The 17,723-nt window shown below is 52.6% G+C and overlaps 1 protein-coding gene across 1 annotated transcript in view; it reads right to left on the bottom strand.

Annotated features, from left to right (window-relative positions):
- Window positions 1–17,723, bottom strand: part of ARHGEF17 (Rho guanine nucleotide exchange factor 17) — a 55,297-nt gene that overhangs the window by 13,507 nt on the left and 24,067 nt on the right. The window contains exons 2-3 of the mRNA XM_074372591.1: window positions 5,561–5,638; window positions 195–377 (exon numbers count right to left, since the gene is read on the bottom strand). Coding sequence (XP_074228692.1) covers window positions 195–377; window positions 5,561–5,638 — 261 coding nt within the window. The remainder of the gene's footprint in view (window positions 1–194; window positions 378–5,560; window positions 5,639–17,723) is intronic.

Below are 17,723 nucleotides of genomic sequence, written 5' to 3'. Positions count from 1 at the left end.
CAAGATCAGGGTCAGTGTCTGGGGTTGGGGTCCATGCCAGAGTCCAGCCAAGCTCTGGGGTTGGATCAGGGATTAGAGTCAGTCTCCAGGTAGGGGTAGGGTGGGGTCAGGGGGTCCATACATGGAAGCATCCAGCCCCTTCTAGGAGAGGCCGAGCTTGTGGGGCTGTAGCACTGGATAGCAGGGCCACTCACCGACTGGACAAGCAGATCTCCCACCTTCTGCTGGGCATGCCAGGTCTGCACACAGTGCCGCACCTGCTCTAGGAACTGTTCATGGTGCTCCAGGAGCTCCGGGATCTGGTTGAAAATCTCATCCACCAGTGATGGGTCACACAGCAAGGAGTTCTCTGGCTGCTTCAGTGGCTGCATGTAGCCCTAGGAGACTCACAGGGTCAGTACAGGTCCCTCAGAGAGATGGCACCCCAACCCACTGGCACAGGTGTGCATAAAATCACCTGGACCTGCAGCTCAGTGGCCCTGCCTCCTGGACCTCCCTCATTAGACTCTGGGAGGGAGATGAGAAGACCTATCCCCACGCCTCTCCCTGCACAGCCCAGGGCCTCGCACAAGATGGGAGTGAGGGGTCTCAGGAAAAGATGTGCTGGCTGCCTGAATAAACAGAACTTGGAGTGAGGAAAGCAAGAAGACTGGGCTTCTGGGGGACCCCACACACTAATTCAGCAAATATTTTATGGAGCACTTACTATGTGCCAGGCACTAAGAACTGGGAGATAGCAGTGAACAAGAAAGACCAAAACTCCTGCCCTGACAGAGCTAGTCAGAGGAAACACACATATAAAATAAAATAAAAAAACAAACCACATTTCATCAAATCTAAGATGCTGCCAATTAAGTTATTAAAGGCTATCAATTATAGGATGAACCTGGATTTCAAAGATGGCAAAATGTGAAGAATATGTCTTAGAATCAATTACATGTGGAAATCCTGTGGTAAGTTACAGAGTGATAACTGCTGTGGGGAAAACAAAGCAGGGAGGGGCATGGGAGGCCATATGGGAAGTTACTGAAGGCTTTTTGACACTATCTGAACAGTTTTCAGACATTCTGGTCAATCGGTGACTAAAACTCCCAAATTTCATCTCAAATCTGCATTCAGCGGTGTTTCCAAAGCATGAATAGCCCTGCTCAGCCGCTGAGATCTCACAGAGATGTCGCCCTCTGCTGGCATGAACTGTAACTACAAGCCTAAGAAACAAGGCTATTTGAAAAAGTATTACCCCATGTCGAAATAAAATTTACATCAAACTTTTTTTTTTAAACCTAACTTGTTGTAAAACAAGCTTGAGAAAGTAAAGCTCAACAGAATCCTCTCACCTGGTGTGGGATTCTGAAAAAGTGGGAGGGTGATGGTGTGGAGACAGGCAGCCTCCCTCTTGCAGCTCCTAGGCCAGTCTGAGCCAGTGCCATATCTGTACCAGGGTCTGGTGCCCTACAAGGAGCAAGAGCTAAACTGCTCACTTCTGGGTCCCAGCGCCTCGCACAGAAGCAGGTGCACAGTGGGAGGAAAGAATAAACAGCGACTGAGAACCCAATACAGAACCTGCTAGGAGCCAGTACCTGCATTCACTCAGCACATACTTGCTGAGCACTACTGTGTGTCTTGCCTTCTAAGCACGGGCTGCATCAGTGGGCAGACAGAAGGCCTGTGCTCCCGCAGGTGAAAGTTTAGTGGAAGGAGGCAAAAAATAAGTACCATAAATAACGAAATTATTACACAGTATTTTAGAAGACAGTGAGTGCTGTGGGAGAAAAAGGCAGGAGGGAAGGTCAGGGAAAGGCGGTTGTTAGCTAGGAATTTGGGGGTTGAAGAAAGACTGAAAGGGTGAGGGTGACACTCAGTGTAATCTTAGAACCTGGGTTCAAATCCTATCTCCTTCTGGCTTTAACCTTAGTAATTAACTTCTTCCTTCATTTTAAACTCCTGGCCTGCAGGAACAATACCTATCAATTTGGGTGGCAGTGGTCACTGTGAGGGTTGTAGAGATCAATCTCCATTTGCATACCACCTATGTAGGAAGCACCCTAGAGTGAAGCTGACAAGGATTCAACCCAGGCTATGACACGTCCCAGCTCTGTGGACCTGAATAAGTTGCTCTACTTCTCTGTGCTCAGTTTCATCATCTGTAAAATGGGGGTTATAGTGAGGTTTATATGAATTCACTTATACAAAGTACACATAGTAAGCATTCAATAAATGTCAGCTCTTAGTATTACCACTTGCTATGGTCTGAATGTTTGTGTTCCCCCAAAATTCACATGTTGAAACCCAAACCCTGATGTGGTGGTATCTGGAGGTGGGGCCTTTGGGAGGTGAGTAGGTCATGAGGGTGGAGCCCTTGTGAATGGGATTTGTGCCCTGATAAAAGAGGCCCCAGAAAGCTCCCTTGGCCCTTCCACCATGGAGGACACAGTGAAAAGACAGCTGTCTATGAACCAGGAAGACATACTCACCAGCACCGAATCTGCCTGCACCTTCATCTTGGACTTCTCAGCCTCCAAAACTATGACAAATAAATTTCTATTTCCTTAAGCCACACAGTTTATGGAATTTTTATTACAGCAGCCCAAATAAGCTAGGACATCACTTAACAGACAGACAACCCTGGACAGGCTTCTTAACCTCTCTGAGCCTTCATTTTCTCATACGAAGAAGGGGACAATAATGCCTGCCTCACAAGGTTAAGACAAGGATTAAAGGTGATTTTTATAAACACACACACATACACACACATGCAGAACTGCCAAGCAGTGTGCTAAATTACTCATGCATCTCTCTTGTAATCTGCATTTGAGACAGGTAGTATTATTATTCCCACTATACAGATGAGGAAACTGAGGCAGAAACTGGTTATGTAACTTGCTCCAAGTCACACAGCTGGTCAAGAGGTACTGCCAAGTTTGAACCCTGGCAGTCTGGCTCCAGAACTGTGCTCCTGACCCCTGGGATGGACCTCAGTCCTTCGAACACACTAGGGCTGTCTTGAGCTGACACTGTCCTGCCCACGTCCACCCCTCCCTACCCAACACTCTCAGTTTGGCATCCTCAGCACCATTGTCCCTTAGCTCTTCTGCCTGCAGGCCCTGCAAGCCTCCACGTGTGCAGCCCTGTACCCGCTGGGAGATTCGGAGGCAAAGAGGCACACCCTGCTCTGCCTGCCTCCAGTCTGAGAACAAGACATGGGCAGCCTCATCACCTTTTAATCTTCCCGCTGAAAGCAGGGTAGGATTAGTTACATTTTGCAGACAAAAATGCACAGGCTCAGAGAAGTGAGGTGATTAGGCTAGCATCACCCAGAAGGAAGGTAAATGACTCAAACTCTGGACTGACTCCCATGCCTTCAACTTCCACCTAGAGGACCACAAAGAACCGCCCCACCCCCCGCCCCAGACCCCTGCACGTCTACACCTGCCATCCGCCGGGCAGCCAGGGGCACCTCTTAAAGATGGAATTCCGGTTGTGGCCCTCCTGTGACTTCCTTGTGCTCACAATAAAGGCCAGATCCTTGCCTGGAGCCACACTGGCCACCTCCCCATCCTTAACCACTCTAGGTTTCCTCCAGCCTCCCAGCTGTTGTTCTTGCTGTTCCCTCCACCTGGAATAATCCCCTCAGGACTCCCCCTGCTTTACTCCTACCTACCCTCCGGGTTTCAGCTAAATGCCCAACACAGTGGCCCCGACACCAGGGCAGGCCCCCATTCTGTGTTCTCATCTCTCTATGCATTTTTTTTAAAGTAATGTATTTTTGTGGTAAAATACATATAGCATAAAATGTGCCGTTGTAATCACTTTCAAGCGGACAGTTCAGTATACTCACATTAAGTGTTTTCACATCATATGGAACTGTTACCATTCATCTCTAGAACTTTTTTTCATTTCCCCAACTGAAACTTTGTACCTATTAAACAATAACTCCCCACTCCCCCTGCCAGTCACTGGCAACCCCATTCTACTTTCTTTATGAATTTGCCTATTCTAGGTACCCCATGTAAGTGGAATCATGTAGTATTTGTCATTTTGTGACTGGCTTAGTTCACTGAGCATATAATGTCTTCAAAGTTCATCTATGTTGTATCATAGCATGTGTCAGAATTTCCTTCTAAGGTTGAACGATATTCTGTTTTAAGTATATACTCTTGGTGCACTTTTGCATCACCATTTGTCCTCACACATGGTCTGTCTTGTTACTGTCAGTTTTTGCCATAGACTGTGAGACCCAGGAGACAGGACCATATCACTCATGCTCACTGCTGAACACCCCCACCTCCTGAACACTGCCTGGTACACAGAAGGTGCCCATTGCGAATTTGTGAAGTGAATGAATGAATACTCTGGGTGTTTCCAGGGCTCTCCCTTCCACCCTTTGCTCTCACTCTGTCCAGGTGGCTTGAGCAAACTTGTCCTCAACCATGACCACCAGGCCCCCCTTCTGCTTAGACCCACGCTACCTATCCTGGGCCCTAGACCCGAATGCGCAACCCAGCTCCTGGACTTTCCCAGACCCACACACCTGAACCTAAACTCACCATCTTACCCCACCGTTCCCAGGTAGGGCTCCTCTAGTGCCTCAGTCACCAAGGATGAGCACAGGAGGGGCTCCCCACAACCAACCAGTTACTACAGCTGACCTGACCAGTCCACTTCCTAAGTGTCTGTCCCCAGCTCGCTCTCTCTGCAGCCTCTGCCCTGGTCGGGCCTCACCTGGCCTCGGCCTGCTTTGCTGCTGCAGCCCCTCCCCAGCAGTCAGGCAGACTTGGTAAAGCATGCGCCAGGCTGCACACTGCCCCTGCTCAAAGCTCTCAGTCTCTGGGGCCTTGGAGAGTCCAAACCCTCCTCCTGGGACTGGGGGCTCCCTCCACATGAGCTCTGCAGGCTCCCTTGGCATCACCACAGGACTGACCCCCTGTGCTGGCCACATGGACCTCTGAAAGTGCCAGACCTCTCCTTAACTGACTTTGCACATGCTGTTCCTGCTACTGAGGAGACAGGGCAGGAGGAAGCCAGCACCTCCTCCAGGGAAAATACCAGACCCCACACCTCACAGGTGCCCTTCGCTGCCTTGAGAGCCCATATCCTCAACTATGTCCCAGCAGGACTGTCAGCTCCCACATCAGGGGCTTTCTTCTTATTCATCCCTGTGTTTCCTGCACCCGCAATAGGGCCTAGCACACGCAAGTGCTCAGCATTTAATCCCATTCAACCAATGTTTTTCCAGTCAATAAATAAAGTGTTGTGGGGGCTGGACAACAGAGGAGGTTCATAGATCTAAGCCCAGACCCAGGGCTGCTGGGGGCAGTGGAAGGGTGGTGGGAGGAGGGAGCACCTGCCATGGGGTGCCCCAGTCTGGCACCATTAAGGCCTCTCCACATTCTCTCCAGCCCTGGAGGGGGCTTCCTCCATGAACAGGTGGTGTGTTCCAGGGTAATTCCTCTCTAACCTCGGTCCCCTGTCCACAAAATGGGTTTGTTCCCACATATCTGACAGCCTCCTAGACTCACAGTGGCTACTCTCAGGGGCCCGGGCCAGCCCCAAGCCTCACCTGCATCAGGGTGCGCAGCGACTCCACGTACGACTGCTCCGTATCCAGCAGGGTCATGGTCACATGCTTCCGCATGTCCTGGGGGGACAGAAGGCAGAGGGTGAGCAGTGCCTTGTTCCTCTCACACCAGCCACCTGCCATCACATGAGTCCAGAGATCTGGAGATCTCCTGTTTACTAACTGGCTCTCCTGTTGGGCTTCTGAAAAGGACTCAAAAAAATCAATAATCTCTCACATTTGCGAAGGATAATGCCTCCAGGCCACTCCCCACTCCAGCTGCCAACTCTGAAAACCCCACCTTCAGACTCAGCACCGTCGGGTCAGAACCCACCTTGGGCTTCACACCATCCCTGAGAGTTGAAAATTGTCATGCAGCAAGGTAGGGGCAGGGTTCAGCCACTCTCAGACAAGGCTGGACCCCAGTTCACTCAGTAAAAAAAGTTAACTGAGCCTTATTCTACGTCAGGCACTATTCTAAGCATTGTGTACTATTATTTCATCCTTCCGAGCACCATGTGAGGTAGATGTTTTATTCTTCCCATTTTAAGGATGGGGAAAAGGAGACCCAGGCACTGATGCCTCTATTCCAAGGATCTGATGATTTGTAGTAGAGTCCCTGGGGGGTTACCCAGACTCTGCACCCACACCCCCAGGGACAAGGTGCGTATCCCTGACAGGAGAGCCCCTATTCTATGGGAAGGCTTTGGGAAGCCAGCCTGGAGATGTCTGCTCTGTGTTCCACCCCTGGGACTCAGCTTACCTGCTGCCTCTCACCACTAGTTCCTATGCCTCTGATCCACTCTTCCTCCAGGAAGCCTGTCCCAGATGGCACAGCTCTAATGGCTTCCCTTCCCAAGCAAAGACTCCACTCTAAGTCTCCTCCAAGTCCCTGGAGTGGTCCTGAGCAAGGTCCATATCTCCTCTGGGTCCTGGGTCTCTGTGGTTTATTCTCCTCTCTCCATTCTCTGTCCCAGGCCTCACCTTGGCCTCAGCTGGAGCTCATCAAAGCTTGCTGGTCCTTGTGGACACTCTTTGCACGTGGCAACAGCACAGTGGGTGTCCACATCTGTGGCATCCCTCTACTCCCCACCCCTAGGAGCCCCTCAAGGCAGAGATGTTACCAGTGGAGCGGCCCTGGGTCTATGTCTGCTGAGTAGGCCTGAGCCCTGGGTCTGCCCAGCCTGCCTGATCCAGCCACTGCTCACCCCTCTGTTCGTGGACACCTCAGGTCCCCCTCCCTCTGACCCAGGGACTCAGGAGTCACACCTGTCTCCAAACCTGTACTACAATGAGGCATGCTCAGAAAAATGGGCTCCTATGCTAGGAACTCAGGGGTGGGGGGGTGAATGACACCCCCTTGAGGGAGGGGAGGAGGCTGGTTTGCTTCACCCCCACCAGCCCTGTGCTCTGCTGAGTGAGAAGGCACTGGACTCCGCCTCAGAGTCCCCAGCTACAGCCAGCCCATCTATCTTCAGTGCTTCTGAGGCCTTTAAAAAATCCAGGACAGCTTCCAGTAGGAGGCAGCACCAGCTAGGCCCACCCCAGCGAGGATGGAGAGCTTGGGAGAGCATCAGGGGCTAGAAGGGGCTCCCAAGGGAAGGCCCAGATGCCCAATCCTCCCCCTGTCCAGGGACATCTCAGCACCTCACAAATATGGCCACACTTCAGCCTCATGCTTGCAGCTCTATGACAGGGCTTGTCATCTCCACTTCACAGGTGAGAGGTGGCCTGACTTGTCCGAGGTCACACAGCCAGTGGCCAGCCGAGTGGGCACTAGAGTCTCTTTAGCCACCTCATGCTGAGTCTCAGGGCCCAAGAACCCAGAGTTCTCACTCAGACTGACCAGCCAGCCATGGGCCACAAGGACCCCAGCTTGGTCCTTCCCAGCTGTGACTTTGGGTGGTCACCTAATCACCTGGGCTTCCACAATCTCCTCTGTGAAATGAAATGAGTAATACCTCCCTCCCAGTGCTGTGAAAGCAAGGCGATCGGGAGCAGGGTGGCTCTCCCCACACATACTGGGTCTTCAAGGTCCATTCTTACTCTGCCTCAGCAAAGCTGTTTATTTACATTCATCTCCCTGTGGGACAGGGAGCTCCTGACAGTAGGATCAAATCGAGCTCAGCCTTGGGTGGCATAGCCACCCTGCCCCACCCACTTCCCCAGCCCAAGCCTGCCAGGCCCAGCAGTGAGGGTCATGGGCAGGGAGGCCTCCTGAGTGAGGCAGGGCTGGGGTAACTCATGCAGGGAGGCTGACATTGCAAGGCCGCCTTTCCCAGCCTCCCCCTGCTTAAAAAGCACAGTGGGCTGTCACTCAGCTGTCAGGTAGAGGAACAGAAAACAAGGCCAGCTCCCTGTCACTGCATCAAGAGCCCCTTCTGCACGTGCCCAGACACGGGTGTGAGTGTATGTGGGGATAGGGAGGCCAGGGGAAGCAGGAGACAGGCAATGCAGCTGTCAACCAGATCAGCAGGCCCACCTGTTCTGGGCGGGACAGCCCTGTAGGCCCAGCCTCCCCCAGAGCCTCTCATCCCTCAACAGCCCCATCTGAAGATCTTCATTATGTGGGGCACTGAAGGGGGAGGGGGACATGGGGCCAAAGGGATACAGGAGAAAGACAGAGTGGGGGGCCTCTCCTACCAGTATAATTGGGACATCATGACCCAAAGCCTGAGACTCCTACACACACACATGTACACAGAGAGAAGCCATAAAGGCCAGACACCCCGCAAAGAGAAAAAAAAGCAGCCAAATCACCCAGCTGAGAACCAGGTCCTTCAGTCCAGAGACTTGAGGCAATGGAGAGAGACACACACAATACAGCACAGGGAGGACAAAACCACAGCCCCCACTGAAGCCCAGGAGAGCGGAGCAATCAGAGTCCAGGCCCAGAGAGACACACAAAGGCGTGGAAACAGCCTGTGGAAGCCTCCACCTCCCCCGCAGGGGAATGCACACTGAACCTGGAATGGGGACACCACCATCGCCACCCCAGCATGATACCTCCAAGGCCCAGTGAGTCCAGTAGCAGGAAGAGGATGGCAAGGGAGGGAGCAAAATTGACTACCCCCTCCTCCGGCACACACATTCATCTGGGATTTGCCTCAGGCTTGAGAGGGACGCTGGAAAAAACTTTCCTTCCTGAGCCTATGGACCCAGGATACCCCTGGCAACAGTCTCTGCCTCCACGGCTGACCTATATCATGTGTTTAGCACCAACAAGCCTTACCAAGGCTGGGTCTCAGGGTGCAGGCCTCCCATGCCAGCTGAGCTTGCCAACCCTTCTGTCATCCCAAGCTTATATCCTGGTGGCACCAAACCTCAGGGCCCTGCCAGCCACACCACCTCTGCCAGGGCTCCTCACACACCTTCAATCTCCCTGCCCCCATCACTGGTCACTGAGCTCCCAGCCCCAGGGCCAGGAGGCTGCTGTGCCTGCTCCGAGTTTCCGGCCCTAGGCCCCAGCATCTGCTCATGCCTCTCCCAGTCTGGGGTCGCCCGAGTTCTAAGCCTTGGCCCAGGTCCCTCGCTGCTCCTCCCTTTCCCCTTACCTGGGCCTCCCCCGGCTCCTCTGCGTCAGCGCCATTGCTCCCCCCGGCGGGCTCCCCGGAGGCGGCGGCCGGGCCCAGATCGCGCATGTCTTCCAACGCGATGGTGAACTGGGCCAGGGTCTTCACCATCTGCAGCATGCGGCCTGCAAGCCGCCGGGGCGGGGGCGCCGGGGTGGCGGGGGTTGGCGGGGACCCTCCCTCCCACCGTCGCTCCCTCGGGGGCTCAGCCTGACAGCGGCGGCAGTCGCCAAGTCAGTTCCAGCGTCTATCTGATGGCGGCAGCCGGGCTGGCAGCGGCGCTGTTGCCTCCTCCGCTCAGCGAGTGCGCCCAGCGAGCCCCGCGCGCGGCGTCGCAGCGGGGAAGGGGGGGAGTCCCCCGCCCCCGCGCCACACCCCCCCCCACCGCCCTCATTGCTCGGCCCCATCTCTTCCAACACGGAAAGTTGTCCTACTCCCCGCTGCCTCTCCGCTTGTGGACCCACTTCCCTCTGAGGACACAAGTCCGCGGACACCCGTGGCCAAGGCAAGTACACTCGGCGACATGCACTTTTTGTCCACACTTGTACGCACGGAGGCACACGCAGGGGCATGCACATACCTACACAGAACAGGCCCACGTACATGGATACGTGCCCTCCGGCCTTGATTAGTATACGGGTGTGGGTCAGAGCCAAGGGCACACACAACATAGTCCCATACAGACCTGAACCCTGACACACATGAACCTGACCCAGTGCTGCACACAGTGACATGTGCTTCCCTGTTCACACTATAACCAGGCATAAATAAGCACACAGATTTAGGGATGCACAAACATGTCCCTGGAAACTGATGCTGTCCTCCCATCCAGGGCCAGAGCACTTGGGCCTGATGGAGGGGGGCTATCAGGGAAAGGGCCCACTCTGAGTCATCCCTTCTCCCATCCCACCCAGTTGACCTATATCCTGTGCTTGAGACAGTCCTAGAGAGTTCCAGGACTATCCTTCTCCACCCAACCCCATGACCCACCACAGGAAGGTGCTCAGACATTTTCACCCTATCCCCAACACCACCAACACAAGGTGTTCCGGGATGTCTCCAAGCAGGAACCTCAGGACCTGTCCCTCAAATCCCAGGGATTCCCAAACCTATTCCAGACTCAGTCAGGAACGGGTGGGGTGAGCTTTGTTTTGCAACAGCACCTCCGCCTACCAGGAGGCTCTGATGCACCCTGCAGCTGGCTGGGGGCCCCTCCGACTCTTCTACTCTGTACTGAGGGCTCTCTCACTCACCAGTGCCCCCCAACTGACTCCCTCTCCCAAACCTGCTTTCCTCTAGGTTTCCTGAACAGTGGAGACCTCCTGACCCCATCACCCAAGCCAGTCCCATCCTTCTTTCTCACCCTTGCTTGATATGCTCTCCCCTCCCTACCACTTCTGTTCTAACTCCTAGAAATAGACCAGGCTCTCTTGCCCCAGGGTCTTGGCCTTTGTCTCTTTCCTCCCCTACACATGCTTTTTTCTTTTCCTTTAAGTCTAGTCTTAGTGAAAAATGTCACCTCAGGGAAGCCCTCCCTGATCCTCAGATTAGGTCAGGTGCACCTGCTCTTTGCTTTCAGAAAGTCTCAGTTTTTCTTAAGCAGGTTATCATAGTTTGTAATTATACATTTGAGCAATTGCTAGATTGATGACCATCTCCTCCCAGGAGACCGTTAGGTTCCCAGAGGGCAGGGTCTATGTCCCTTGTGTAAGCCACAGCACTTTGCACATAGATTCTGGCTAATGAACAATAACTCTTTTCTTCCCTTTTCCCCATAAACCAAGCAGTCACCACTGAGAGGTAAACCAGCCCATGCAGGTTCCTGCTCATCAACATTCCCTGTCCTCCCCATGGCACAGGAACAGCCTTTCCTGCTGGCCCTTGCAGCCTCCTATCCTGTCCTGCCCCCCCGCCCACCCAACCCCCTGTTTAGCCCTCAACCAAGATGAGTCCATACCCCACACCCCAGCCCAGCAGTGGCATCTTCAGAGAGTCCAAAATATCCATTGCCAAAATGTTAACTCACCAACAGACAACTTCCAAGCAGCCAACAATGAAAACAGGCACAGAGAATTCCAAGAAACTAGCAAGAGGATACCGGTATGACCCACACCTGGCAGGAGCTCCCAGAGCAGTGAGCACTACACAGGCAGGAGGTAGGGATGCTCCCAGAGTCTGCCTTAGGGGGTGGGGTCTGATACCTGACAGGCATTGCAAAGTTCACAAAGAACAACTGGTGAGCCCTTTTGTCTCCCCTAGGTCTCTAGAGGGCCTGACTCAGAGCAACTCTTAGGCCAGTTTGTTGAATGAAAGAATGAATGAAGGCATAACATAGTGCTCTGCACTAACTCCCTTCCTGGTCCCTCTACGGCAATGGTTCTCAAAGTGCAGTCCCTGCGCACCTCCTGAGAGTGTGTTAGAAATGTGCATTATCAGCTTCCCTGACACTACCCTACTAACCTGAAACTCCGGAATGGAGACCAGCAATTTGTACACTGGCAGCACAGAGCCCTCAAGGCCTAGAACCTATCTGACCACCACAACCAGAGAGCAGGTCCTTGCCCCCCCTGCTCCACCCCAAATAGGCAGAAATGAAGGTCCTCTAGGAGGGTCTCAAACCCTCTTCTGCCTCCAGGTTGGACCAAGGAATCCAGGGAGTCCCTCCACCTCTTACCCTTCCAGTGGGATGGATTGTGTGCTCCTCTGGGGGTGGAGCCTGTTCCTCCTCCTCTCCATCATATTGGAGGAGGGTTTGGAACAGCCAGACCAGTTGACTGAATGATGATTTAAACAAGGAGAATGGATACACCCCGTCGTCCAGTCCAAATAGACAAGTCCCAGAGATAATCCCACACTAGCACGAGGGCTGGTGGTCTCAATCACTGTAGCTACTTAACCTACATTTGATTTTCATTCAGAATATCTTCTCCCCCATTGGACCCTCCCTCCAACTATATGACCTGGGCCTCATTTTGTCTAAGTGGTTAGGATTGGGAGGCAGTTCATTGCTAGGGCATGTTAGTGAGACGCACCCATCCCCTCACTCCCTCCAGCAGGACCAGGCCCTGCAGAGATGAATCCATTCTGGCTGGTACCCAGGAGCTCCCAGACAACACATAAGGCTCAGCAGGAGTCACCTGGGGAGGAGGGGTGTGAACAGTGGGGGGTTGTGGGAGATTTCCTGGAGGAGGCAGGGTTTGAACAAGTTCCAGAGGTCAAGAGATCCAGAGGCATGCGGGTGCTCAGAAGTTCACCAGAGGCCCCTACCCTGGAGAAGGGGGCGGGGCTTGGTGCTGAAGGCACTGCAGGCTGCTGCTGCTTCATTAAGGACAGCTAATTAGATCGGAGCCCATTGCCGTGGCAACACAAGGACTGGTGGGGGTGGAGAAATGAAAAGGTGAGAGAAGGAACAGGAATGGCTGCTGAACTAGGGTGTCCAGGGACCATCCCCACAGTAGCACAAGCATCAGAGCCCCTCAAGGTAAGGTCAGCTGGGGTGGGAGATGGGGATGCCCCTGGGCAGGTCTGGTTCTACTGTTGTTCCCCTGAGCTCTTATTTCAGCCATTAGTTTCCTTTTGGGTATCTGCAGTTGTTTGGAGTGGGTCTGGCTCAGAATAGGTTTTGAAAGTGTATAAGGTAGTTGATAAAGGCCCAAACAGCTCCCCACCCCTCCTCAGTCAAAGAAAGGCGAGAGGCAGGGAGGGGAAAGGGCTCTGCTCTACAAGGCTACCATCTCACTCCAGGAGGCTGGCTGGGTACCCCCTGCCAGCCCTAGGGAACACCCAACCCTCCTGACCCCCCCCCCCCAATCTGCTGACAACTTCCACATCTCTGAGGGAAGCCTAACAACTTGCCTGCCTGCCTCTGGACACACTACTACTATGAGCCCCACCAAGACCTCATGCAAGGCCTCTTACTGACTTGGGGCAACTAGTGCTGGACCAGTTGGGGGACGAATGATAAGAAGACATATGGATGAATAAATGGATGGATAATAAATGATAGATGAATAAATGAAATGGATGGACTGGTGATGGATGAATAAAATGGATGAACAGAACAATGAATCAATGATAAATGAAAACATGAATGGATACAAAGACACATGGTCCAATGGATGCAAAGTTAATTGAGTTTTTATTTTATTCATTTGTTGATTAGTTTAACAAATATTTATTGAGTGCCTACCAAGTATGAAGCTGGAGACTTAATGGTAAGAAAAGAGGCCTGTGCTCTTCTGGGCACCACAGGCTGTGTGGGAGATAGGAATTGAAGATGAAAGGACAAGTACAATGCACGTCTGGGGGCAGCAGGTCTTAGGCTCCTGCAGGGTCAGAAGGGGGCTCCAGCCATTCACATGTGTACTGCTCTACATAGATATTTGCCAGAACAGTGTCTGGGCCCCAGAGCTGCCCAAGCCAGAACACTGGCAACTTCATAATCTTAGAATCCTCACCATCACTAATGTTATTTGAACACTTTTCAGGGGCCAGACACCCCACCATTGCTTTCCAAGCCCTGGCTCGGTTAATCTCTACAGCAGCCCTACATCAAGGGTTCTGTTCCTGTTACTCCCTCATTTTACAAACAAGGAAACTGAGGCTCAGGGAAGTCATCTAATTGGTAAGGGGTGGAGCCCAGGTGGCTGCCTCCAGGGCCCATGATCTTAAACCACCACCTCCACTGAGGGAGAGCCCCTCTCCACCTCCTCTCGGCCTCACCTGCCTCTTTGGTACCCTGAATGGCCTTTCTCCAGCTTTATCTGTACCAAGACAGTGACATAACAGATTCTCCTGACCCAGGATGGATTTGGTGAAAAACAAATGCTGTCCACAGGCAATGCTGGGATCGAGGAGGATCCTCTTCCCCGGGAACTGAGCCCTGGCTAATGGCCCAGATGGACTGTCTGTGTTCATGACTCCACTGATGTCCACGGGCATGGAGTTAGTACTGGATGTTCCCAACCTCATGGGCTATCCATTTTGCTGATGGCTGCTGCCCTCCTCAAGTCCTCAGGTCTAATGGAAGTTCCAAAAGAGGGACTTGTAGGTATAGAAATTAAGAGGGCAGACTCTGGAGCCAGACAGCCTGGACTCAAATCCTGGCTCTCCTACTTACTGGTGATGTGACCTTGAACAAGACACTTCCCCTCTTGAGGCCTCAGTCTCTCCATCAGTTCCTGTCTCAGACCCCTTCCCACTTCTTCCCATCATCCATCCTTTCCCCCTGACTTCCCAGGTCATGATCTGTCCCTTACAGACCCTCCCTTCTGGGAGTGGGGGAACTCTCAAGGCTCCACAGAGTTCCCAGGCCTTAGGCAGCTGCAAAGGCATTGTCTAAGCCACAGGACTCCCTTGGGACTGGCTGCTCTGGGTGGGCCCCAGGATTCTCGGGAATGTGATTTGAGAATGGGAAGGGGAGATCAAGGGCCAAAGGAGCCTCAGGTCCTTCCTGCCACAGGGTCACTGCCCTGCTTAGGTCAGACTGCATTGTGTGCACCTGGAGATGGGACTATGAGAGACACGACACATGTCCCAATGGTGTGGCTCATCCACATGTCTGTGTATGCCCCTGTCAGTGGTCTTCTGTGGCCATGTGACTGCACAGCCCCTCTGTGGGTGCTCATCCATGTGGTTCTGTGGCACAGGTGGGAAGTGAAGAGGCCACTTCAATAATAACCAGAAATAGCTATAGCTGAGCATTCACCACATGCCAGCCATGGGCTTAGTACTTCACGTCACTATCTCATTTTGAAGCACCCCAGGTAGGTGTGGCAGACTGCATTTTCCAGATAGCTACCACAATATTTTCCATTTTACACGCTCTTCTTACAATGTGGTGCTGACACTCTTCCTATAGTGATGAGGTTTATGTTCCCTCCCCTTCAAACTGGGTGGACCTTTGTGACTGCCTCGACCAACAGAGCACAACAGAAGGGATATTACATGACACCCAAAGCTAGGCCATAATCATGCCACGTACTTCTACTTTGCTCTCTTGGGTCACTTGTTCTTAAAGCCCAGCGGCATGTTGTAAGGAAGCCCAGGCCACATGCAGAGGACATGTGTAGGGTATTCCAGCCCACAGCCCAGATGAGCTCCTACTCAAATGCCAGCGTGAATTACCAGATTTGTGAGTGAGGATGCCTTCAAGGTGATTCCAGCCCAGCTACTACCTGCCTGCAATTGCATGAAAGATCCCCCACCTCCAGTGACAACCACCTCTCTGAGGAAACAGGCTCAGAGAAGTGAAGAAGCCACAGTTATGTAGCCAGTAAATGGGAGAGCTGGGATAAGAACCCATTAAGGGTCCTTAATGTCCTGATGGGAGGAACAGGGCAAGAGGATGATTTCTGCCCAGACTCAGATTTCCTCTGTTCACCCAGAGGAATCCCTCTGGGACCCTAACATCAGCAGCACTAGAAAATATCACCACCCTTCCAGAAACTGTCTCTGATGGTTGAAAGGAGGACCGAAGGGGCAGCTCTCACTCCCTATGCTGGGGCTTCAGGCTCAACCATGATGGCCACCTTTCAGCCCAGAAGAGACACCCCACTCACTGTACTCCTGACCCTTCACCTCAGGGAATGACATGCCTTCCCTATACACTTGGTGGGGACTTACTTTTACTGCCAGCTCATGTTTATTAGTGAGATGCTGTTTCTCATGTACTATCTCATTTAATTCTCACACCAATTGTCTGAGTTATATATCACTATTATTGCCACTCTACAGATGAAGAAACAAAGGCTCCAAGAAGTGAAGCAACTTGCCTGGGGTTATGAAGTCAGATGTGGCAAAACTGGGATTTGCTGAAGTTGGAATCTGATCACAAGTAATCAGCATATCAGAGAAGGTGAGTGACTTCACCAGGGTCAGAGAGCACATAAATAAGGATTCAAGTCAAGCCTAGGGCGCTTTGAATTAGATGGTGGTGGGCTGTATTTTCTTCCCTGGATGACTGGAAATAGATAAAAATAGGAAAGTAAGAAGGTCTCTGTGTCTGTGCCTCCCCCACTGTAATGTCCATAAAAGCAGAGACCAGATCTGTCCATGTTTACAGCTGTGTCTTTGACATACAGTAGGTGCACCATACCTATCTGTTGATTGACTGACACTGTGACTTCAGCCAAGCTGCTCCCCACTCTGGGATTCAGCTCCTCTTCTGTAAACAATGGGGAAGGAGAGAAGGCACAGGTGGACTCTAAACTCCCCACCAGGCTCCTCAAGGGAGACAGGTAAGTGAGGTCATGCCCAGAAATGGAGGGTGGCTAAATTGATCTTCCTCTCTGATTTCAGGTGCCAGGACCCAGCCTTCTGGCTTGAGTGAGGAAGTTGGAGCTCCAGGAACTGCACTTCCTCCAGACACCCAAAGGTGGCAGCAGAGGCCTGCATGGCAGGGGCTGTTGTGCATGTGGTTTGAATTTAACTCCTGTCTTTTTTCATGTGGATTTTTCCCTTCTTCTCTGCCCTCCCACAATCACAGCTCCACCCCGCCAACCCCCGCCCCGGCCTCCTTAATTTCAAGGAGATACAGCTGGATCTTCCAGCCTGGGAAGGAAGAGTTTCTTAATATCATGGATAATAGCCGGAAGCAGTAGGGGTTTAGTGGATAGTCAGACCCCAGCAGATGTGAAAATCATCTCCTGATGCGCTAGTCAGCTCTGAATTTACTCATCTCCATGGCCTAAAAGGCTGGGATTGTCATCCCCATTTTACAGGCAGAGAAACTGAAACCCAGATCTTCTGGGTCCCACATCTGAGTGGTGGTGGGGGTGGGGGTGGATGGGGATACCACTGGGAATCTGACAAAGCCTTAAAGCAGGACTTGCACTGACCCACCCCTGTGTGCATTTCTGTTCACAATGGTGATCTGGCCTGTGGCCCCAGCCCTGGCTTAGAACCTGTGGATGACATCTGCTTCCAGAGCCCAACCCTCCCAGTTCTAAAAATTTTTTCATTCACAATGTCTAAACCTTGCTCAGCATAGAACACTGCACGGGGAATCAGGCCCATATGGTTGGGGCCCAGCACCACCACCTTCTTTCTTGTCTTCAGTTTTCTCACTTCAAAAATGAGGGTGAAGATCTAGGGCACAGTAGGTGCTCTACGAAGAAGCGCTCCATTCCGTCACCTCCACCCAGTTCTCCAGCATGCAGGGAGGCTGGGGTGAGGGATCGTGGGAACGGAAGTTATCCAGTGCCTGTTTCTAGCCCCTCCTGTTCTCTCCCTTTCTCCCTCACTCCCTCCCTCAGACCCAGACACAGTTTTTCTTGGAGGGGGGGGCTCCATTTGTGTGTGTTGTTGGGGTTGGATGGGGTATCCTGCCTCTAGAGCGGAAGATGACTCACTGGGCTGTGGACCAGGCACCCTGGGAAAGGCCAGGCCAGCCTCAGGCCAGGGCCCCAGGGAGCTAGGAGATAGGGAGAAGGGGGCAGGGCATGCCTGAGCTGTAGATATAATCCTGGGGGTTCTCGAAGCTCTGCAGCCAAAAGAGGCCATCTTCCCCAGAAGCTGCCAGAAATTCTACTCAGACCAACAAAGGCCCAGGGAAGCTTGGAGTGTTACTAGCTCCTACCAACCTACTAACCTGA

This window comes from Camelus bactrianus, chromosome 10, assembly GCF_048773025.1.
Source record: "Camelus bactrianus isolate YW-2024 breed Bactrian camel chromosome 10, ASM4877302v1, whole genome shotgun sequence".
Classification (NCBI taxonomy): domain Eukaryota; kingdom Metazoa; phylum Chordata; class Mammalia; order Artiodactyla; family Camelidae; genus Camelus; species Camelus bactrianus.
Note: the sequence above shows the minus strand (reverse complement) of the source record. Positions and strands in the feature narration are given on the sequence as shown.